General features: G+C 40.8%; 1 protein-coding gene across 4 annotated transcripts in view; it reads left to right on the forward strand.

The window, feature by feature from the left end:
• ash2l (ash2 like, histone lysine methyltransferase complex subunit) overlaps window positions 1–23,615 on the forward strand; it is a 37,439-nt gene extending 13,824 nt beyond the window's left edge. The window contains exons 7-18 of one of the 4 annotated variants that reach the window (XM_063056946.1): window positions 762–857; window positions 2,014–2,089; window positions 3,486–3,503; window positions 4,695–4,757; window positions 7,523–7,610; window positions 10,404–10,621; window positions 11,441–11,608; window positions 13,432–13,625; window positions 14,877–14,969; window positions 15,979–16,077; window positions 16,982–17,041; window positions 21,992–23,615. In XM_063056946.1, coding sequence (XP_062913016.1) covers window positions 762–857; window positions 2,014–2,089; window positions 3,486–3,503; window positions 4,695–4,757; window positions 7,523–7,610; window positions 10,404–10,621; window positions 11,441–11,608; window positions 13,432–13,625; window positions 14,877–14,969; window positions 15,979–16,077; window positions 16,982–17,041; window positions 21,992–22,099 — 1,281 coding nt within the window. In that variant the 3' untranslated portion in view covers window positions 22,100–23,615. The remainder of the gene's footprint in view (window positions 1–761; window positions 858–2,013; window positions 2,090–3,485; window positions 3,504–4,694; window positions 4,758–7,522; window positions 7,611–10,403; window positions 10,622–11,440; window positions 11,609–13,431; window positions 13,626–14,876; window positions 14,970–15,978; window positions 16,078–16,981; window positions 17,042–21,991) is intronic. The other 3 variants (XM_063056948.1, XM_063056947.1, XM_063056949.1) reach the window with 3 other exon arrangements.
• Window positions 23,616–24,772: the final 1,157 nt, after the last annotated feature.

Consider the following 24,772-nt stretch of genomic DNA (forward strand, 5'->3'; position numbering starts at 1 on the left):
AGAAGCAAGGGAGGCACCTTGTACCATGTTCACTGTTTCATTCCGACATGATACTTCCGTAACCATAATAACACTGACAGTTTTGATTTATGCAGCACGTAAATTTTCAATCTGTTTCTGGCCAGCACTTATGGCTGATATTTAAATGTCTTTGAGAAGAGAAATAACCTTGAAGCGATAACTACGGATCTTTTCCAATGAAGACACTCCCACAGTTATGGGATTTAGATGCAGCAATAATACATATTAGGCTGCAGGTGGTGATATTCCTATGTTCCTTTGTTGGCAGCTGAGGTCACTGGTTTTGGTGCAGTTGTCCCTGTGAGTTACTACAGTGCAATGTGTGAAACTTTCCAATATCTCTTACAGAAGCATGTTAAATCATGGCACGCCAAAAAATAGCACCAAACCAAGATAGGTGAGATCAAAAATCTGTTTAGAGCGCTTTTATGGAGTTTCTTGAGGAGAGAGAGGCGAATTAGTTTAGAGGAGTGATAGTGGTTGAAAGACTTGGCAGCTAATGGTGTGGATGAACGTATTGTAGTGTGTTTCTGAGTCCTTGTTCTCATGATACCAGTATTGGGATACAAGATTTTATCTGCAGTGTGAACTGATACAACTTTACGACTAGGTTGTTTCCTCATCACACGTCATTGGAAGTGGAACTAAAATTGCAGTGGCAAACCTAGCCGTGGGTAAAGCCAGATGTTCAGATGTACTTTGTGGCCCCTTTAACCAGTTTTGGATGTTTGCACTTTCAGACCAAAGAGCGGGATGTGTTTCTAGTGAAGGAGAACCCAGATCCTGGCAGCAAAGATCCACAGGATGATTACCCCAAATTTGGTTTACTAGACCAGGTAAGAACCATGGCTATGTAAGGTGCACTGCCACAGTGATAGGGTGAGAGTGCCATTCATGTTTATCATTATCCAAATACAATCTACACTTGCAACAAATTCTCTTCATTCATGTATCGGCCTGCTGCCGTTAGAAGCCTCACTTGTGAAGCTTGTCTCCAAATCTGCCTGTCCAAATGTGTTTTGATCTAGTTTTACAATGTCTCTTCTCTGTGAATTTAATCTCATTCACTGCTGTGCTTCTCGTACTGAGATATTGAGCACTAATAATTTGCAAACTCATGTCGGTTCCAATCCGCCAATCCTTGTCTTAAAGCCTTCACGCTTGTATTCAAATCCTTCACCCCTTGTCCTTTACAACATTGATGACCCTTTGTATTAAAGCTCTCTTATAAAAATTGTATTCTGTCAGCTATGATCCCTTGTATCCCCATGACCATTCCATTCAACATTTTTGTGACTTCAACCATGGTTCAGATTGCTGGAAAAACCCAGTGGGTCAAACAGTGTCGACCCTGCATTAGGACTGCACATCTTCAATTGACTGATTTAAGCAGTTTGTTTTTTTCTGCTTCAGCTTCCAGCATCTGCAATATGTTATGGCTCTTTTCAACCATGGAATTCTGAATTTCCCCACATCTAAACATCTCCATCTCCCCTTTAAGGGCTCTCATTGATACATTGGTCTGAGATTTTAGTTGGCACACACAAAGAACAATATTTATCTGACTACATGTTTGTGAAGCAGTTTGGAGCTTTGCTTCTATAAGTACAAATTTTATTATTCTTAAGGTTCCATTCGTGTAGTCTCATGATCCAAGTTCATTTGTAATTGGGGTTGTTTTCATTACTGAAAAGTCAAATGAAATTATCACGTTCTTTCAGTTAGTCCTGATGAAGGGTCTCAGCCCCAAATGTCGACTGTACCTCTTCCTATAGATGCTGCCTGGCCTGCTGTGTTCACCAGCAACTTTTATGTGTGTTGCTCGAATTTCCTCATGTTTGTGTTGTCATGTGCTTCATGGTTTAAAAATTAACTGATGTCGACTGAGTGCACTTTATCAAGGCCTCTTGGGCCATCCAACTCTTTGAATGCTCAAGTTGTTACATGTGCTTATAAATTGAATTTGGCTTGACGCCTGTAACTCTTTTACAGGATCTTTCTAACATTGGCCCAGCATATGACACACAGAAACAAGGGGGATCCTTAACTCCAGGAAGCACCCTCAATGGTATGTGGATTACTTCAGAGTTGAACTCATCTCCTTTAGAGATTTTGCCAGTTTATGACATGAATGTATCTTCTGGCTTAGTTCTGTCTTGGGGAGATTTTTCTTAGTTTAGTGCCTGAACCGTTCAACTGAGATATGTGGGATTATTAATTTAATGGACAGCCCTTCTCTAAAATGCAGTGTCTGTTTTGTGTGATATACAGTACCAAAGTATTTGCATCAAGGGAGATCTAGAAGACAGCTTGCAGGGATTGTGGAGCTGCAGGGCGAAGCTCTTTGCAATTCCCCTCCAATTTCTTGGTTTTCCAGTCAGACAGTCACCTTTCAGTGCCAAAGTGTTGGAAGTAGTACAAGCTTCTCCGCTATATTTCTCCCATTACATGAAACCCACAGAGCTGAGTATACCACATTCTGACTGGTTCCTATTCCTCATGCAAGAATACGTTATTTCCTCGTTACCTTTTTTTTTAAAAGATTAATGTTGAATGTTAAAGAAAACGATGAATTGAAAGCAAACCCTGGTCCAGAAAATTAGCCTTCTGCCATCTTGGATTTGCGTGCTGCAGGATTATTGAAGTTGTTGCAGATGAATTGATATTTGTGCATGTTTTTAGATTAGGAATTTTATCAATAAAAGTTGTTTCATCAATAAAAGGAACAACAAAATGTTAGCTGAAAGTAACTACGTGGTCTATGCAAAAGTTCTGAGTGCAGCCTTCATTATTTTAACTTCTTATTATTTTGTGCTTTGTTATAAAACAAAGCATAAAATTGGTCTGTATCATCTTGCCTGCAACAGACACAGATATGATGTGAAGAAAACTCCATGGTTAGAAGAAATCATGGGAGCAAGGTCAACTGTCCCAACCAAAATATTTTACAGAAGTCCTTTTGCTATGTTCAGAATTTAAAGTAGGTCTGAAGTATTGTATGATCTTTTATATACTATTGGGGGCTTTTTTGTCATATTTATTTTGACTTAACATTCCTTAGTTAACTACAAAAAAATTATATCCTAGGTACAACCAACATTTTGCAGTTATTCAAGCCTCCCATTCATTTATTGCAAGACCATTTGGCTAGTAAACTCTCAAGAGTCACACGTTGCATTTAGCTGTGTGCAAGATTTTGGTGGTGCAAATGGGATACTTGCCTATTGAGAGATGGGCTTTCCTTGGAAATTCCAGAGGGAAACTCAGCTGTATACTTGGGTGTCTTGCTATCTTCGAGGCAGCAGGAAATCTCAGGGAAGATGAGTTGTACTAACCACTTTAACCAAGACCTGAGTATGAAACATTACTTTCAAATTATATCAAAAAGGTAAATGCATAAGAATCCATAGTTGATGCTTCTATTGACTTCAGACTTCAAATGCATGCTCTAACTTCTCTTCCAGGTGGACCTTCATTTGGAGGTGAAAGTTTGTGTCTTAAGAAGTTCTGAAACTTAAGTATTTTGTACCTGGCTTAAAATGCTTGTTTAGCGATTTGCAGTGCCTTTTTAAAAAAAAATACTTTTCCTTTTTCCTCTGATCTGAGCTGGGCAAAATACAGCACTAATGCAGCAGGAAGCAAATATGTTTTCTAATACAGTGAATGTAAACTGAAATGTTGGCAAGCAAGCCATAATTGGAACAGTAATAATGAAATATTGAAATGCAGATGAAGGTGATGGCCATGTTTTAGCAGTGATGCATTTCTTGCACAGTTCAAATCAAATGATCCATTTAAACTGAAATTTTGAGTGGGTGGTGGTGGTGGAGATGTTCTGTTTTTGCCATGGTGAGCATTCTAAAAGTTGTAGAATGTTATATGTTGCATTATTAGTTGACCTCCGGGGAAGGGAGGTTAGGTCAGCCGATGATGTTGGTCCCTGTAAAATTATGATTCAGTGTAGCTCCAGGTGAGTTACCGTAGATCATACCCAGCCAGGGAACGGGGTCACATTTAAATGCACTGGATTTCTGTGTGCAGTATCCTTTCTCCCCCACCCGTGCCCCTCCACATAGTGCTTTCTCATTGTTCTTTTGATCATTATCTCCTCCTGGCAACTCTTGCTGCTTTTTTTTCCCTATTTGCCTTTTGATTGGGTAAATGGGCAGTCAAAGTCTTGTTGATTTTGCTGTTTTGGGGCAAGTTTGCACTAAGAGGCAATGTGAGTTCTGTGACAGTGCTTCAGTCTCCATGAATGGAGGGTTTAGGAAAAGCTAATCAATTTTAAAAAAAATCCCTGACTGATTATTGCTTAAGAGCAAAATCTAGTTCGACGTTAACATTGTGTCAGATAGTCATCACTGTTGATCACCAGGATATTCGGTAAGGCATGGCTAAAGAGCTGGCACTGGAGCATGACCAATGTTTGGAGTCTATTCCCTGGCACAAGTGGGCAACATCAGGAGAGCAGACATCAGTAATAAAGTCATTGTTGAGTTTCCCAACCCCAGTGTAATAGCCTTATTGAGCTCTTGCAGAGCCTTTATTGAAGTGTTGGTCTCCATTTCTTGCATTAAGCTTCCTCTTATGCTTCTGGACACTGGCAGCATTCTGCTGACTAAACCCAACAGACTGACACGCGAGAATCGTGGCTTCACAATTTGTGTTTGCAGGGCAACTGAGCAGTGCGGTGGGTAGTGACGCAACTGGGGGTCGCACCCGTGACTCCTCTCAAGGTGAGTTGCGACTTCTGCTGGAACTGCCAAAGTCAGAGCGTGGTCGGTTGGGGAGAAGATCCCAGTAACAATGCAGCTGTGAGCTCCGTTCTTGTCACTTGCCAGCTTAACTGAGATTAGAAAGTCTTCTGTATGACATCTTCAATAAAGATTCAGTCAAGATGTGCAGCTGATGGCTTTGGGTTACATTGCAGTTGAAATACAAGTTTAAACAACCTTAAAGTTGGAAATATTTTGGCCTGCTATCTCCAACTGTTGGTGAATGCATTTTAGAATCGGAAGTGACAAACTGATGGGGGTAGATAGTTTTCTGCAGCTGCAGGAGCAGTGGAGAGAGCTTTAAACTTGGGCTATGTTCAACTTGATTTTTATTCGCTACAAGATCAGCTCAGAAGTTGAATAACAAATGGTGTGTTTTGTAACTTGGACAGCTGTTTGAAATTGTTCCCATTAAATGAACGTCTGGTTATTTTCCCACATATAGACAGAATATTGAATATCTTGATCTAACCCAAAGCACCAACAAAAATTCCTTAATGTATACATGTATGTGAGGTACCTCTAGGGTTAATTTGGGAATATTTTTGTTAATGTATGAATTATCATTTGTTTAATATATGCATTGGGCAATATATCTATGATTAAATTACACTTTCTAAGTGCATGAAATGGTGGAGCAAACGGTAAACAGCATTGCCTCTCAGTATGTGACAAAAGGTGAAATGCTTAATTGACATGTTGGTCTGAGAGTTTTCAAATCTAGAGACTTGGTTAGAATCAGCTTATTGATGATGTTTCTTTTTCCTAATCAGTAAATTATGATGTCTGCTAATTGAATTGGATAAATGTAGTTTATAGAATTTATTGATGGTTCATAAGGATATTGGTCCTTAAGTAGAAAATAAATCAATCTCAGGGTTGTATGTGGTGACATATATGTACTTTGATAATAAATTTACTTTAAACTTTGAACTCTTGGGGGGAGGGGGGAACCTCCATTGGAGAAAGAGATTGCTTCGAAGAATTTGACTCTACAGGTGATAATTTATGGTGAAAAGACAGAACCTCAGGCTGTAAATGGGGTTTAAAATAGTTGTTCTCCAAAGCATTTCACTCTGATGGTGATAATTGCTAAACCTGGAAAGGGACTTGGAATGAATGATAACTATTGTTGTAGTGTGTTAGCTTCTTGTCCTCATACTGATGAACTAAGTACGTCTTGAAGTTGGTAACATTTTTTTGTATTAATTTTCTCTTGCTTCAGCACCAATTTCCCTAGCATTTACACATATCTTAATTCCAGGTCTGAGTTATTTCTTCCTCTTTTTTAAAAAATTGCCTTTTTTTTTAAATCAATAGTTCTCCCATCACAATTTTCTTCCAGCATCCCTCCCGTTGTGAATGGAACAAGTCAGGAACCTAACCTAATCCCAAACATTAATGTGCCTTGTAGAGGATGTGAAAATTTGCACCACATTTGTGCATTGAGAAAACATTTTTAACTTTCTGGAAGTATTTAAACACTACATAGTTTTCAAATATGCATTGTGAAAGCTTTCACCTGTTCTTGCTCCTGACAGTTTTTTGAGGAACAAGATACTAGAATGAGACAAAGAGGTATCAATCATGTAGGCAAGTCAACTACAGAGGCATCACCAAAAGCTTGTTGTTTATGTATCTAGGCTCAAACACTGACAAAAAACTACCTAGATCATTCAAACCCTGGTAATGAGGCAGTGGCATCAATGTATATTCTGCTGTGTAGCATCAATGAGATTGACTCTACCCTAGGTGTAACCAGCTTGCATAATGAAGCTGTAAATCCTTCTGGGCCAGGGATTTGTTTTGCTCTAAAGGCGCCCTTCCTTAATGCTTAATATAGATTGCTGCTGGGTTTTTTTTGCCACGATACTGAATATGAAATAATATTAGTGTTCATAATTTCAGGGTCTTAATTTGGATTAAATGCGAACTTTTAAGTAGACATATAGAAAGGTCAAAAGTGGTTGGGCATTCTCTAGATATCTAGTTATTTCCACTACTCTGCGTCTTAACTTGGAAATTGGTTCTGCTGGGCAAATTGTCATTCAGTGTTTCCACGTGTTCTGCTATGAATTTATTTTTGAAACCCACCACTTTGCTTACATTGTGAAATGTGAAGATCTGTTAACTAGCATAAAGGGGAGACAGAGGTTGTGGGCATGGACAGGAGGAAGCAGCTTTATTAGGAGCACAACTGCTTTCAAGAGGGATTGCATATGATGGGTGCTGGAGAGCTGACGTAACAATGGTGGGCATTACTAATCCAGGCTGATTCCGCCTGAACACTTCATGTTGTATTCATTGTATATTTGACATTATTTCAATGTAGTTCTTTGATTTGTTCTAATGATCAGACAGATAATATACTGTATTTGAAGCTGAAATGGTGTTAACCTTTAATTAGATAGAAGGAAATAATTTTAAATCATCTAATTTTATTTGTTTGTTCCCTGTGAGATTCTGGCAGTAACACCCTTGGAGGACAGCATAGTGAGTAACCTTGCGTAACCGTGCTGAAATTAGTTTTGGTGCTGCCAAAAAAAAAATATTTTCTTTTGGGACTCTCCCCTACCTTAGGCATGTGATAGCCAAATGCTTATGGGCTGGTCTGTTTTCAATACACTCAGAATCGTTATGTGCTTCTCCAAACGGCTGCTTAGCTCTGGGTTTTGGGTGCACGTTGTTAATTTCCAGATCACAGTCTTCAGTGTTTTCTTTTCAAGGCGGCTCTGTTGGAGGAAGTGGGAAAGGAAGAGGAGCAAAACGTAAGCAGGACGGAGCTTCAGGAGGGGCTGCCAAGAGGACCCGAAGGTGAGGGTCTTTTAATTGGCGTGATGCTATCCAGGGCATTCAGCAGTTTAGACAGGTGGGAGTGCAGCACTGAAACAAGAATATACTTCCTCAGAAAGTGGATTCCAGGCATGTTTCTACGGAGGGCAACTCCACGTTGGAGCGACACTATGCTATATCATGGAGCAATCCAATAACTTCCATGCACAATCATCGTCTCTCCCTGTAAATAAAAATAACTGCATGAGTTGGAAATCTGACATAAAAACATAAAAAACAAACACATTCAACAGATCAGGCAGCATCTGCAGGAGAGAGTAACCATTACAGGTTCAAGATCCTTCATGTTCTGCTGAAGGTGCTTGGACCAGAATTGTTTACTCTTGCATGACCTACTGAGTGATTCCAGCCTTTCCTGTCTTTTTCCTTCCTGTTTTGTGGAGATTTTTGCCATTTGAATTGGGTATTGAGTTGATGTTCACCAGGAGTTCCACTTGCACACCTCTCTTCTGACCATTCCTGCATTGTGAATCATGAAGTGCTCTCCTGTTTAGGAAAAATCACTCTAGTGGGCATAAAACACTTTCAAATATTCTGCTACTTTGGAAGTCACAATATAGGGATAGAATAGACTTGGGGAGTATTTTCCATTATCAGGATCTTAGGGCACAGCCTCGTGATAAAGAGTTGTCCCTTTAGAACTGTGATGAGGAATTTCTTAAGCTAGAAGATGGTGAATCTATGGAATTTATTGCCACAGAGGGCTGTGGGGGACAATTTATTGGGTGTATTTATAGCAGAGATTGACGTTTTCTTCATTTGTAAAAGGACTAAAGGCTGCAAGGGAATGGCAGGAGACGAGGGTTGAGGGGAAAATAGCGGAGTAGGCTCAATAGGCCAAGCAGCCTAATTCTGCTCTTGTATCTTATGGTCTTTTATACAAGACTGTTTTGGGACGGGTAAAGTGTTGAACCACCCCAAGGCTGAGTTTAATCTGCCACTGTGTGTAAAGATGATGCTGATTCTCTTGAGTTTCATGCACTTTCTCTTATCCTTCCCATCTGTAGGCCACAGATAGACACAAGAAGCAGTATTTATCTTGCTTGCTGGCACGCAAGTTAGGAGTACGCCACTTTTCACATTCACATCCATCCACAGTACCCTTTCACCTCGGCTTGATAAATTGTCTACCCTCCCATAAATCACTCAAGGACTCTGCTTTCATTGCCCTTTCAGGTTGAGAGTTCTGAAGCGGATGGTGCACAAAATCTTTGCTGTTAGTCAGCTTATAACTGAAAGACAAACAAAGCTTTGTTTATTGAGTGAACAAATTGGATGAACTAAAATTTTAAGGGTGGTTTGTTTAAATCGGAGTAGAGAGAAATCATTTCTACTGATTTAGGTGGCTTAGGACAAGGTAGTGGAATTTAAAATGAAAGCCAGACCTTGAAGTAACAGTTATGGAACACTTCTGCACCCAGAGCATGCTAAATATTTGGAGTTGTCTTTGCAAACGGCAACATGATAGGCAATTGTTAATTTTAAATTTAAGGATTGATTTTGAGATCTGAGGAAGGATAGGTCTGTGGAGTTGGAGTCACAGATCAGACACTTTTCATTGGGCAAACTCAAGGGCTGTATTTACTATAGTCTAATAAATTATCAAAAAAGAAATAACTAATTATTTTAAAAGGCTTAATATAATTTAACTAAGTGTTTTTTAATATGATGGCTAAATTGTATTGAACAACTTGGCATGTATTCTTTGAGGAGGTAATGGTTTGCAAATAGGAATGATATGGTATTGTTTTGCACTGTACTGGTGAAGTTACTCCTGTGCAGTTTTGATCTCACTTCCTTTAAAAAGGTACAGAAAATTTGGAGACAGTCTGAGGAAGATTCACCGGGCTAATTCCCAGGATGAGAGGGTAGTCCTATCGAGAGAGGCTGAACAGTGTTGGTGTGCATTCTTTGGAGTTTAGTGATGACATTGAGGCATACAAGGTCATCGTGAGGGGGGTGACAGGGAAGATGTCGAGATGTTTTCGCTAATAGGGCGTTCTCAGACAAAGGAAGATAGTTTCAAAATACAGAGCCCAACTACAAACTTCTTTTTGCAGAGGGTGGTGAATCTATGGAATTCTCCACCCCCAGGGAATTGTGGAGACTAGATCATTAGAAGTATTTAATGTGAAGGTAGGTACAGATGAGGAATTGGCCTTAGAACAACCAATGCGGTATTGAATTGCGGGTCAGGCTTGAGAGACCTAGTGACCCTCTCCTGCTATTTTCCTATGTTCTTGTGACTAGTCCTTTATTCCTGTTCCTTAGTAGTTGTGAAGTTGAGTACAGGTATGCAATATCCCTCCAGCACCTAATGAACTAAATTTGTTAAAGTCATGAAGACCCTCAGCGGTTGGTTTGATGATATTGGGAAATGTGCAAATTTACACCAACAATCTTCGGCTGTGAGCAGATCGTTTCTACTTAAATTTTTTTTCTCTGTATTTGGGTGGGATTATGTACTCTGGAATACCAGTATTATGCTGCGCTTTTAACCCCCCCCCCCCCCCCAACCAGGATCAATCTCATCCTTCCCTCCTACATAGCTCTGCATTTTTCTATCATCCCTGTGCTTATCTAAGAAATTCTTAAATACTCCTAATATATCTGCTGTACCACCAACCCTGGCAGGGCGTTCCATGCACTCACCTATTTATCAGCTAAATTCTAGCAAGTGGAATAGCACGTGAGATGTACAAGGAAATTGTTTTAAGTAAACTAAATTCTCTTTTTGTGTCTAATTTCCCTCAGTGACCCCCTATTTGCTGCTCAGCGACTTCCCCCGCATGGATATCCACTGGAACATCCGTTCAATAAGGATGGATATCGGTATATCCTGGCTGAGCCCGATCCCCATGCGCCAGACCCAGAGAAACTTGAACTAGACTGTTGGGCTGGTAAACCAATTCCTGGGGACCTTTACAGGGCTTGCCTCTATGAAAAGGTTCTTCTGGCACTCCACGATCGAGGTTTGTATGCAGGGATTTTCAGTGTGTACTGTTTTTTCATCTTGGAGGTTGTGTTAAGGAGTTGGAGACAGGTGTGCTTTGTGGGGTGGTGCCTCATTCCCAAGTGGGGTGTCAGCTTGGAAGGAATGCAGAAAAGATCTCCAAGGAAAAAGCCAGAGAGTGGGATTGCTTAGATTGCAGTATTTCTGGCATTCACGTGGTCTCTTATAGCACACCTGTCACCTATCTGTTCTCATCTTTGCTTGCAATTTTGGGATGGGGAATGGTGGAATTGGGGTAAGGGTGGTCATGATGTAACGTGTCGTCAGATTCCCCCATCATGTTTAAGCAGCACTGAATTCTTTGGCAGATCTGGTCTCGCTCTGCCCACCTGCCCGGGACCACTGCCTCTGAATGGAGGTCCTGACCCAACCCTGCTGATACCAAGATGAATATTTATTTGTGATGAGCTTTTGCTTTACCAGATGCCTCTTGGTATTCAATGCACAGATCAGAAGCTTTGAATATATATTGTATCAAACTACAGACTAAACATGGACACGGAGGGATATGGGCCAAATGCAGGCAAATGGGACTAGCTTAGATGGGCGTTTTGGTAGGCATGGACCAGTTGGGCTGAAGAGCTTGTTTCCATGCTTTGTGCCTTTATGATCCACTTTCCGAAACTACCATTTGCTAAACTAGTTCCTAACGGATGTACTAGTATTTGGGGAGAAATTTGACACATACTGACATTCTAATTGAATTTCAGTGCACTGGTAAGCACTTACTGGAAGCAGTAAGGAGAATGTGTTTGAAACCTGACTTTATCTTTTCCAGCTCCTCAGCTGAAGATCTCAGATGACCGGCTAACTGTGACGGGAGAGAAAGGTTACTCCATGGTGCGAGCGTCTCATGGAATTCGGAAGGGAGGCTGGTACTTTGAGATTACAGTGGATGAAATGCCCCAAGAGACAGCTGCAAGACTTGGCTGGTCACAGCCCTTAGGTATTGGAGCTATAAAAACCTGGGCAAGACTGTTGAAATAAAGGAAATATCTACACATGGATTTATCCAATTGGGTGTTTAGTGCAAACTTTTAACAGAATTAAAAGCTAAATGGAGAAGGGGCTGAATTAGTACAGGTTGAGTACCCCTTACCTGAAATCCTTGGGGCCAGAAAGGTTTCGGATTTCAGATTTTGGAATACCTAATGTGATAGTTTGGGATCGTCCTCGTGTCTCTGAATTTCTGTGCTACCGTGAGCAGTCTTTGCCTTACACTTGTTCATCACGCAAATGTACGGATGCATCCATTCAGCATGTTAGATTTTCATCAGCAATGATCTTGGCAAACTCATCAGTGAATTTATCTGATGCTACGTGATCAGCAGACACTTTATCACCACAAATCTTTTAAAAATTAATACTGTGCCTTTTCTTGAATTTCTGCAACCAGCCAGCTGAATATTCACAATTACCATCAATTTTCATTTTGTCATGATCAGCATACAGTTAAGGGACATATGTTCACTCCAGTGCTGATGAATTCACACTTTCAATACACAATCAACATCCTCAATTTTCAGTTTATGCACTGTTTTTCTATTTTTCATTAACGGCATGAGAGGGCACAGTTTTAAAGTGCTTGGAAGAAGGTACAGGGGGGATGTCAGGGGTAAATTTTTTATGCTGAGAGTGGTGAGTGCGTGGAATGAGCTGCCGGCAACTGGTGAAGGTGGGTACAATATGGTCTTTTAAGAGACTCCTGGATAGGTACATGGAGCTTAGAAAAATAGAGGGCTATGGGTAACCCTAGGTAATTTCTAAAGTAAGTTCATGTTTGGCACAGCGTTGTGGGCCGAAGGGCCTGTATTGTGCTGTAGCTTTTCTATGTTTCTATTTGTTCATTACATATGTAAGGTCACTTCTCAGAACTGTTTGTGATGCACAGAGACCTGCCCACTGCCTAGGAACCTTCCGAGTGCTTTGTGGAATTTTCCATTTCTGACATCATATCAACACTTAAAGTTTCATATTTTGAAGGTTTTCAGATTTTGGAATTTCAGATAAGGGGTTCCCAACCTATAGTGTCCATCAGTAGTTGATCAGGTATATTGGAGCAAACACACATTGACAGTCATCAAAAATAATGCAGATGACAATTAGTTGAACTGAGTGTGGGCTGATAGTTTTGTTGATGAAGGCGCAGTTGCATTTTTCATTGAGTGGAATGGCGAGATGTGGCCTCAAATTCTGATATTTATTTTAAAAAGTGTTTTGGGGTGACTTGTTTTGGCAGTTATTTTGCTTTTACAAAATATATCCTGTTTCTAACATCTGTTTCCTGGTAAAAAGACTGTAGGTTATTCTTAAGCGAACCTACATAAAAGACATAGTAATATGTAACCACAATGTTCTTTCCCTGGTGTTTTAAAATAGTAGAAAGCATCCCATGATACTTCACAGGAGTAACACATAGGCTTGGTCAAAAAGTTCAATCTGCAGGAAAAATGGTGGCTAACGTTTTTTTTGTGGGTTGGGGGTGGAGCTAATTCTGCAACCAGAGAGCCTAGCTGCCAGTGATGAAATAATTTTGAGAGCTTATGAGGCAAATTAAAATGACTGGTTGGTCCAAACTTCTGATTTTGAAGACCGGATTTTGAAAAACTTTAGATAAAAGGAAGAGTCAGTCGCCTATTGTAAAGTCCTGGACTGTTGTGCCAACAAAAGAATTTTGAGGAGTCTTAACGTATTGATGGAAGGTGTTATCAGAGCTGAAGAGTCAAATGTTCATAATCTACATTACAATCTTTTTCAAATTTCCTTCAGGCAACCTCCAGGCACCCTTGGGCTACGATAAGTTCAGTTACTCTTGGCGCAGTAAGAAGGGGACCAAGTTCCATCAATCAATAGGCAGACACTATTCTGAAGGCTACGGGCAAGGAGATGTTCTTGGGTTTTACCTCTACCTTCCCGAGGACACAGAGGCTGCCCGGGCACTACCAGATACTTATAAAGACAAGGTAAGTTGCATGAATTTCATACATGGATCAAAAAAATCAATGAATACAAGCCACCCACTATGCTTTTTGCTTAATATGTTTTTATTTTAATTAAAATAGGGATTGTGGTTATAGCTAGGAAACTAAATTCCACATGTCTATGCTGGTTTGCAATGGGATGTTTGTTACCATCTTGCAAAAAATTGAGGAGGTAATTGTTTTGAGGAAATGCTGCGGGATCAGAAGTGCAGGCTGCTGGATGAAATGTTAAAACCAAGGTCCCACTTGCTGGTCCTCCCCCTTCTCCAACTCTGTATCCCTTTTTAGCTTCTTCCCTCCCCCTCCTGTCTTCTCTTATCATTTCAGATCTCCCCCTCCTTCTCCCACTTTCAAATCTCTTACTATCTCTTCTTTCAGTTAGTCCTGACGAAGGGTCTTGGCCCGAAACGTCGACTCTACTTATTCCTATAGATGCTGCCTGGCCTGCTGCGTTCCACCAGCATTTTGTGCGTGTTGCTCCTACTTGCTGTATCAGATGGAGTTAAAAAAAAATCCTGTGGCCTTAGCTTGAAGAAATAGTGTAGGGGTCCGTGCAAATACCCTTTTCAGAACTGGTCCCTCAATTTGGTTCTTATTAAAGAAAAATCATCTGGTTGTTAACACCTTACAGGTTTTGGAGCTTGCTGTACATTGATTTCTGTAAATAGCCCAGATAGTTAATGAGGTGAAGGGCAGCCCCACAGGAGTCAGTGGGCGAAATGGTGACCTGTGCTCTTACAGTTCTAAAGATTTGACAGCCTCTGAGGACTGTGAATCTTTTGACATTCTTTGAGCTGTGGATACTGAGTCACTGTAAATGCAAGGCTCACAGATTTTGGACTACTGATAAATCGAAGCTTATGGCACGGAGCAGGAAAATATACTTGAGGTCAGCTTAGTTTCCTTGTGGGGCATCCTGACATTGTGCAGCTGAGATATAGTCGCATATATTTTAATAGTTTAAAGTTGGCAGATCAAAGTGAAGGGTTGAGTTGACAAGTTCCATGATGAGATGACAACAACACTGTGGTCAAATTGTGCTGCCTGATCTGTGGCAACATATGGGAATCATCCGGAAGTCCATCCTTATCTGTTATTTAGTACTCCAGATGTAAAGAACATTTCTGTAAATAATACTACTTTTGGTATGCAATAAGAAGCACCAGCACATGTGAATTGGTGTGACAGAGTTATGTTTTGTGCAGTTAATGCCCATTTTTCCTTTTATTGCAGGCTCTGATTAAATTCAAGAGCTATTTATACTTTGAGGAGAAAGATTTTGTGGACAAAGCTGAGAAAAGTCTCAAACCAGCAACAGGCAGCAAGGTAAAATCTTGTACTTGTGCCCCACAGCTTTGTATCAACTTGCTATTGTTCCACAACTTCCTGTGCTTGATGTTCTCTCTGGTCTCAATTGCCCCCCCACCATTCACTGTGGTACTGAGGTCTGATTTCTGCCTTCTTCCTTGAGAGCCTGGAGCAGTGAGGCTGAGCAGCCCACCTGATCTCTATCTGGGTTGGGTTGTAAGGGGCATGCCTCATTTTATCTCGTAATAGAGAGGGGAAAAAAAAGATGTGCACTTCATAAGTTCGCATTTGAGATTTGATTCTGTGTTCAGGCCACCTTTATATGGCGGAGTTCAGACCGGAATGGTACATCAAGAAATCCACCATTCAGGCCATGCTCTCAGGTAGGAGGTACAAGAGCCTTTAGGACTCATACCACCAGGTTTAGAAGCTGTTATTACCCCTTAACTATTAGGCTCTTGAACCAGAGAGGATAACCACTTAACTTCATTTACCCCAACACTGAACTGTTTCCACAACCTATGGACTCACTTTCAAGGACTCTTCATTTTATGTTCTTGATATTTAGTTATTTTGTTGTTTTTTTTTGTGTATTCACACAGTTCGTTGTCTTTTGCTCATTAGTTGTTTGTCCGTATTGTTGTCTGTGTTTTTCATTGATTCTGTAGCATTTATGTGTATTCCTACAAGATGAATCTCGGGGTGCATATGGTTATATATATTTACTTTACTTTGAACTTTGAACATGGAATCTTCTGATCATGTGTAAGATGTGGTTTTGACTGGAGGTGGAGATGTGATCTTGGAATTGAAAGGTTTTGTATTCCAGCCCATTTCTCTTCCAAAATGCGGCGATGTTCAGTTGTGTGTAATCAGGGAGGCACAATAGTACTGATAATATGGTGTATCTTTGGAAGCACACTCTTTTGAATATAATTTCAATTTGTACTGAGGGTTATGTTTGGATCCTTTGGATTTAATTTGCTATAATTTAGTTGAATTATGAAGCATATTTTGTTTTCATTAGATGATATTTTACAAGAATGGAGAGAATGAAGGAACTGCCTTTGAAGATGTGTATGCTGGTGTATATCATCCTGCAATTTCTTTGTACAAGAACTGCACAGTAAGTATATCTGCGCAAGCTGTAGATGGGGGGGGGGGGGTGGTGTCAAATAATCTGTTAGTGGTAATAGTTCATTAGTGTATCATCTATATTGATGGTCTGTGGTTTTCAGTATCTTTTTGCCATTGCATTTTTGGATATCTCGGTTGAAATCCTTGACCTTGCCATTCATGAACTTTTCAAGGTGGTGTCTCACTGTCACTTCCTCCAGAGCAAGTAAGGCTGAGTAATCAATGCCAATCTTGCAGCTGTCCCCACATCCCAAGAACGAATACAGAGAATGAAAATAAAATTCAAATTGATTCACGGTGACAAATTAACTGTTTCACTGCTTTAACATCATGGAATGCACTGGCTGACGGTCTTTGAAGAACTTGTCCTTTGACTTTCATGTGACCTAGGAAGTTGTAGACTGAAAGCTGCTAGTAAGTTATGTGAAATGTGTCACAGTGTCTGATCATCGGCATTATGGAAGACACCCCTTTCTTAATTTCAGTAAAGTTGGGTAAACCTCAAAGCAGATTTACTGCTAGACATCTGAATTTGTATGTCTTATTTTTTGTTATTTTGATGTGAGAGATAGAGGAACTGAGCTAAGTGGTGGTTGTGGTTGGGAACCATTTACATTTTGTTAAAAAAAAGATAATGGATTAAATGGGTCTATGCGCAAGCAAATAGATCTTTTCATCTGTAAGTTAAATTTTAGTGTCTGACTTACTAATTGATTTAGAGTATTATTAAACAAGTGCATTAGAGAAGAATTAGATGAAATTTTGTTACTCATTTCTATGTTTTGAGTTGATATTCACGTTACTTCAATCACTACATTTAATCCAACAAGCAGTCGACTGATTCAAACAGTTTAAAATGAAGTATGTAGATCACGTTTGACTGATCTCTTTAGGTATCAATCAACTTCGGACCAAATTTCAAGTATCCTCCAAAAGACGTTCCATTCAAACCAGTAAGTTATGGATGTAAATTCTTGATTATATCATTTTAGAAATAGAAATGTATATTTAGAGATTGACAGTGTTCTGTGCCTCTGTGGGGGAAAAACACAATTTGATTTTTACTGATTTACTTGTGTTTTGGAGAATTATGTGAAAAGGTTTTGGATTCCAAGCTTCAGCTTTTTTAATGTTGAAGGTATCAGGTTGGTGCTGTGTTTCCTACATTGTAACAGCGACAGGCCAGAAGATAAAGTTCAAAGATTCTGGAAGATGCCATGTAAACGAAAATCAATCTTTATCAGACTTGAGCCACTTATAAAGGTCTTAATAGCACAGAAGGTGGCCATTTTGGCCATCGTGCCAGCTCTGGAGTTTTTGAAAGAGGAATTGTGCTTTATCTCATACCCACTATTTTGTCTCTAAGAAGCACATTCTCAGCCTGTAAAGTACCTGGTCACTTACAGAGATTCCTTTCACCATTTCTTCAAATAAAGAATTTCACACCCTGACCAGTCTAAATGATGGGGGAATCAGCTTTTTGTAGTGATTTGAAATTTATAACTGCCAATTTGTTAACCAGTTGCAGCAGAAATTAACCAACTACTTTGTTTGTGCATTAGATCACAGCTTGTTGAGATGAGCTCTTGATTTCTCTGGTTTTATTTATAAGACCATAAGACATAGGAGCAGAATTAGGCCATTCAGCCCATCGAATCTGATCTGCCATTCCATCATGGCTGATCCTGGATCCCACTCAGCCACATAAATCTGCCTTCTTGCCATATCCTTTGATACTCTGACTGATCATGAAACAATCAACTTCTGTCCTAAATTTACCCATGGATTTGGCTTCCACTGCATTCTGTGCCAGAGCATTACACAGATTCACTATTCTCTGGCTAAATAAAATTCCTCCTTACTTCCATTCTAAAAGGTCACCCCTCAATTTTGAGACTGTGCCCTCTATGTTCTGGATACCCCCACCATAGAAAACATCCTCTCCACATCCATCCTATCTCGTCCTTTCAACATTTGGTAGGTTTCAATGAGATCCCCCCCCCCCCCCAACTTCCATTGAGTACAGGCCCAAAGCTACCAAATGCTACTCATGTTAATCCCTTCATTCCCGGAATCATCCTCATGAACCTCCTCTGGTCTCTCTCCAATGACAACATATCCTTTCTGAGATATGGGGCCCAAAACTGTCGACAATACTCAGTGCGGCCTGACTAGTGTCTTATAAAGGCTCAACAGTATCTTCTTATTTTTATATTCTATTTCCCTTGACATAAATGCCAACATTGAATTTGCCTTCTTTACCACAGACTCAACCTGCATATTAACGTTCTGGGAGTCTTGCACGAGGACTCCTAAGTCCCTCTGCAACTCTGATGTTTGAATCTTCTCCCCATTTAGATAATGATCTGCACTATTGTTCCTTTTACCAAAATGCATTATCATACATTTTGCAATGCTGTATTCCATCTGCCACTCTTTTGCCCATTCATCCAATTTGTCAAAGTTCTGCTGTAATCAGGTTACTTCCTCAACACTACCTACCCCTCCACCTATCTTTGTATCATCCACAAACTTTGCCACAAAGCCATCAATTCCATAATCCAAATCATTAACAAACAATGTGAAAAGTAGAGGACCCAACACTGACACCACTAGTCTCCAGCAGCCAACCAGAAAAGCAGAAAAGGCCCCTTTTATTTCCACTTGCTGCCTCCTGCCTGCCAGCTACTCCACTATCCATGCCAGTATCTTTCCTGGAACACGATAGAATTTTATCTTGTTAAGCAGTCTCATCTCTGTGGCACCTTATCAAATGCCTTCTGAAAATCCAAGTAAATGACATCCATTGTCTCCTTTGTTCATCCTGCATGTTACTTCTTCAAAGAACTCTTAACAGATTTCTCAAGCAAGATTTCCCTTTACAGAGATCATGCTGACTTGACTTATTTTATCATTGGTCTCCAAGTACCCCGAAGCCTCATCCTCAATAATAGACTCCCATCACTTTCCCAACCATTGAGGTTGGGCTAACTGGCCTGTAATTTCCTTTCTTTTGCTTTCCTTCCTTCTAAAATAGTGGAATGACATTTGCAATCTTCCAGTCCTTTGGGACCATGCCAGAATCCAGTGATTCTTGAAAGATCTTGACCAATACAGCCGTTATCTGTTCAGCAACCTCTCTCAGGGCTTTGGGATGTAGTCCATCTGGTCCAGGTGACTTATCCACCTTGAGGCCTTTGGGTTTGCATAGCACTTTTTCCTTTAGTAATAGCAGTGGCATTCACTCCTGATCTCTGACACTCACAGACCTCTGGCACACTGCTATTGTCTTCCACAGTGAAGACTGATATAAATACCCATTACGTTCATCTGCGTATCTTTGTCTCCATTACTACCTCACCAGCATCATTTTCCAATGGTCCGATATCAACTCTCACCTCCCTTTACTCTTTATATAACTGGAAAAAACTTTTGGTATCCTGCTTTATATTATTGGCTAGTCTACCCTCATATTTAATCTTTTCCCATCTTGTAGCTTTTTTAGTTGCCTTTTGTTGGGTTTTAAAAGCTTCCCAAACATCCAACTTCCCACTCACTTTTGCTACCTTATATGACCTTTCCTTGGTTTTTATGCAGTCCTTAACTTCCTGTGTCAGCCATGGTTGCCCACCCCTGCCATTTGAGAACAAATTCTTCTGTGGGACATATCTACCCTGTGCCTTCTGAACTATTCCCAGAAAATTCAGCCATCTCTGCTCTGCCATCATCACTACCAGTATCTTACTCCAATCCACTTGGGCAACCTCCTTGCTCATGCCTCTGTAATTCCCTTTATTCCATTGCAATACTAATACACCTGACTTGTGCTTCTTCCTCTCAAATTGCAGTATGAATTCAGTCATATTATGATCACTGGCTCCTAAGGGTTCCTTTACATTAAGCTCCCTATTAAGATCTGGGTTATTACACAACACCCAATCTAAGATAGCCTTTCCCCGAGCAGGCTCAAACACAAGCTGCTCTAAAAAGCCATGAAGTTCCCCATTACAATTGCGTCATTATCCTTATTACATGCTTTTTCCAGCTCCTTTTGCAATCTCAACCCTACATCTTGGCTACTATTTGGAGGGCTATATATAATTCCTAGTGGATTTTTTTTACCCTTGCAGTTTCTTAACTCCACCCACAAAGAGTCAACATTCTCTGACCCTATGTCACCTCTTTCTAAAAATGTAATTCCATCTCTTACCAAGAGAGCCACATCACCATCTATGCCTTCCTGCCTGTCCTTTCGATACAAAATATATCCTTTGATGTTAAGCTGCCAGCTTTGGCCTTCTTTCAGCCATAACTCAGTGATGCCCACATCATACCGACCAATCTTGCGCCACAAGTTCGTCCACCTTATCTAAATATAGCACCTTCAGTCCTACATTCACCACCCTTTTGAAATTTGCTTCTGTGGTACAATCTACCTCTTTGCTGTGTCTGCATTTATACCCAGTCATTGGCTTGTTATCCCTTAGGTTCATGTTACACCCATCATCTACTTGTAAACCTGCTAGCTCATCCTCACCTCTATCATACAGGTTCCCATCTGCCTGCCAGATTAGTTTAAACCACTCCCAACAGCTCTAGTAAACCTGCCTGCAAGAATATTGGCCCCCCTTAGACTGAAGTGCAACCCGACCCTTTTATAGAGGTTCTGCCTGCCCCAGGAGAGATCCCAATTATCCAGAAATATGAATCCCTGCTCCCTGCTCCAATTCTTCAGCCACGCATTTATCTGCCACCTCATTCTATTCCAATCCTAACTGTCTTGTGGCACAGGCAGTGTTCCTGAGATGCTGCTTCTCAGCTTCCTTCCTAACTCGCTGTATTGTTTTTTCAGGATCTCCTCCCTTTTTCTGCCTCTGTCGTTGGTACTAATGTGTACAACGGTTTCTGGCTGCTCACCCTCACTTTTCAGGATATTGTGGACGCATTCAGAAACATCTTAGACCCTGGCACGTGGGAGGCAAACTACCATCTGTGCTTCCTTTTCGTGTCCACAGAGTCACCTGTCTGTCCTCCTGACTATAGAGTTCCCTTTTACTACTGCCATCTTCTTCAGTTCCCTATCCTTCTGAGCTACAGGGCCAGACTTAGTGCCAGAGGCACGGCCACTGTTGCTTCCTCAAGGTAGCTCGTTCCCCTCACCCCCCACAGAACGCAAAATGGAATATTGTTGAGAGGGACAGCCACGGGTGCTCTCCACTTTCTGATGTTCTCCCTTCACCCATTTATCTGTCTTCTGCAGCCTTGGGGGTGACCATTTATTGAAATACAGCATGGAATAGGCCCTTCTGGTGCTTTGAGTTGCTCTGTCCAGCAACCTTCCCTATTATAACCCTAGGCTAATCACAGGATATTTTACGATGACCAGTTAACTGACCAGCGGATGTGTCTTTGGACTGTGGGATGAAACTGGAGAAAACACATGCAAACATGGGGAGAACGTACAAACTCCTTACAGATGGCAGTGAGAATTTAACCTGGGTCGCTGGTTCTGTAAAACGTTGTGCTAACCACTAGGCTACCTTGTCACTGATGTGCCTCGATTTACCTTTTTGTTATAGTTATCTTTGATAACACACTTTACATTACTCCGCTGAATTGAAACAGATTTCAGGCATGCAACTGATGGTAGATACATTTATTCCAATGTGGTGATTCTGTTCAGAGGTCCAGTAATACTATAGATAAACGTTGCCACCTAGTTGACAACCTGAAGATTCTTTCTATTATATTTGGGTTGCAAGAGCTAAAATTATTAACTAAATCATTATTATTAGAATTATTAACTAAAATGATTGCTTTCTGCCCTTTTGTCTATTAAAGTGTCACATGATTGAAATAGACCGGTGGTCTGAGCTAACATTTGTCATTTATCTATTTTGCAGATCAGTGACATGGGCTGGTATGCTGTGGTTGAGCACACACTGGCAGACATACTTTACCATGCTGAAGGAGAGGTGGATGGCAGACGAAGCCCTCCCTGGGAACCTTAGCTCTCTTAACACTAAAAAAACAAATTTAAGAATTATTTAATGATGTGTTGGTCATCTGAAGCTAATAGAAGAGGTTCTTCAAGCACGAGGCATCGTATTTGCATCACACATCAGTGGTACAATTCAGGACAGTTTTGGAATGCGTGGATTTAGCTGAGCTAATCCTGGTATTAACCTTTACCATACTGCCTGATGACAAAGAAGTCCATACACATGTAAATTGTGAGGTATACAGTTGTCAATTTCATGACTGGCGCATTAACCCTGATAATCCAGTGCAATTACCTGTGCACATGATTGCTTCTTTAAGATGCATTTTCTTTATATTGAGATAATGAACCTTCAATCCTAAATAACAGTAGAAATGATGGCATATTCTCAAAGTTCAATGGTTCCTGCACTTCCATATTTTGGATTGATGACTTTGATACCTAACCAACGGAAACTGCTGCTTCATGGAATCCTAACTATCAAATAGCTGTGAAGCTTCAGATTGTTTGTGAACCAAAATAAAGATATGAAAGATTACACAGTGCTTAATGAAATTGATTCCACGGGGCAGACCATTGTCTCACAATGTGAGTTGTAAATGTGTCTAGAGATGGTGCTGGAAAAATGGGTTCACAGAAGGAATCTCTCAGAAAAATAGGTGCACAAAATATAGCTGTGCATTTGGATACCATTTATCTGCTTCGAAAGCCAAAATAGATGTTTGTGTATTTGGGATTAGCGATTGTACCACATGTTGTTATCTCAGTTTTGGTTGTGAGCTTTGTTCACTTTCTTTTCAACGTTTGGGGAAAAAAATGCCAGCAATTGGTTTTCCAGTCGTTGATATATTAACTTGCCCCCTTCCAATGTTATTTTCATCTACTAATGTCATAACTTACCTCCAACTTCATCTTAAGTTAATGGTGATATAAAAGGCAGCCCATATTTTGAAATTGGGTCGATGATTGATATTTGAGAAGTCATTCCTTTCCATTTCATTCCAAGCTTTGAGAAAAATTAACTTGAATTTTGGCTGTAATAAACAGTTCTTATACCACTCGCTGTTGAAATGTGTCAACATGCTGTTCCTCAAATGTACTTGCAGCTTATTTCTTCGTTTGTCTATATTTTTCTGTCAGTTCATTTCAGGTACCACAGCTTATCCCAATATTGTACTAGGAGGCAGGGGATAATATCAACCAGTTGGGGTTGATAGTGGTGCAAAGAAATTAGTGGTAATGTGTAATACTTTTTATCGACTGGTGGCAATTGTAAGTGTGAATGCTCAGATTCAAGTGCCATTGTGTATTTTAATTGTAAATAAACTTGACCTGTATTTTCAGTCTGTGGTTTTGAAGAATCTTCATCTCGCTGTTATCATTGGACTCAAAACATACATTGTGAGCACTTTATAGGTACACTGTACACCTGCTCATTCATACAAATACCTAATCAGTGCCATTGTGTATTTTAATTGTAAATAAACTTGACCTGTATTTTCAGTCTGTGGTTTTGAAGAATCTTCATCTCGCTGTTATCATTGGACTCAAAACATACATTGTGAGCACTTTATAGGTACACTGTACACCTGCTCATTCATACAAATACCTAATCAGCTAATCATGTGGCAGCAACTCGATGCATAAAGGCATGCAGGCATTATCAGTAGGTTCAATTGTTGTTCAGACCAAACATCAGAATGGCAAGAAATGTGGTCTAAGAGACTTTGCCCTTGGAATGATTGTTGGTGCCAAATGGGTGGTATGAGTATCTCAGAAACTGCCGTTCTCCTGGGATTTTCACACACAACTGTCTCTGGACTGTACAGAGAATGGTGCGCTAAACAACAAATATCCAGTGAGCGGCAGTTCCGTGGGCAAAAACTCCTTGTTAAGGAGAATGGCAGACTGGTTCAAGCTGACAGGAAGGCAACAGTAACCACGTGTACAGCAGTGGTGTGCAGAAGAGCATCTCTGAATGGACATCACTTTGGACCTTGAAATGGCTGGGCTAAGGCAAGAGTAGACCATGAACATACACTGGGACACCACTTTATTAGGTGCAGGCGATATCTAATAAAATGGCCACTAAATGTATGTTTGTGGCGACCCACGAACCGGCTCACGAAACAGCGCGCGCAGGCAGAGGGCCGGCAGCAAAAAGGGCGCCAGGCCATCTTCACCAGCGGGGGAAAATCCCGCGCGGAAAGGGTCTGGGAATATGCATTCCCCACAGCAGTCCCGCCCAGGGAGGGCGGGAACGGGAAGGCTTTAAAGCGGGCCGCGAAGTTTGAATAAATCTTTTTCATCGCAACTCTAACTCACCAACTCCGTGTGGTTATTCTAGCGCTGCGTGTAGCACATCGCTACAATTGGTGACCCCGACGGCCCAAACGATATTTGGACCAGAGATGACCGACGCTGCATCTGTTCACGCAGTTTCGTTAAAACTGCCAAGCTTCTGGACGCTGCGACTCCATTTATGGTTCGAACAAGCAGAAGCACAATTCCACATTCGGCAGATAACCTCGGAGTCCACTCGCTACTGCTACGTGCTGAGCTCCCTCGACCAGGAGACTGCTGCACAAGTTGAGGAGTTTATACAGTCGCCCCCGGAGGACGGCAAATACACAGCATTCAAAGCCCTGCTCATAAGGACTTTCGGACTCTCACGGCGCGAACG

This window comes from Mobula hypostoma, chromosome 8 (assembly GCF_963921235.1).
Source record: "Mobula hypostoma chromosome 8, sMobHyp1.1, whole genome shotgun sequence".
NCBI lineage: Eukaryota > Metazoa > Chordata > Chondrichthyes > Myliobatiformes > Myliobatidae > Mobula > Mobula hypostoma.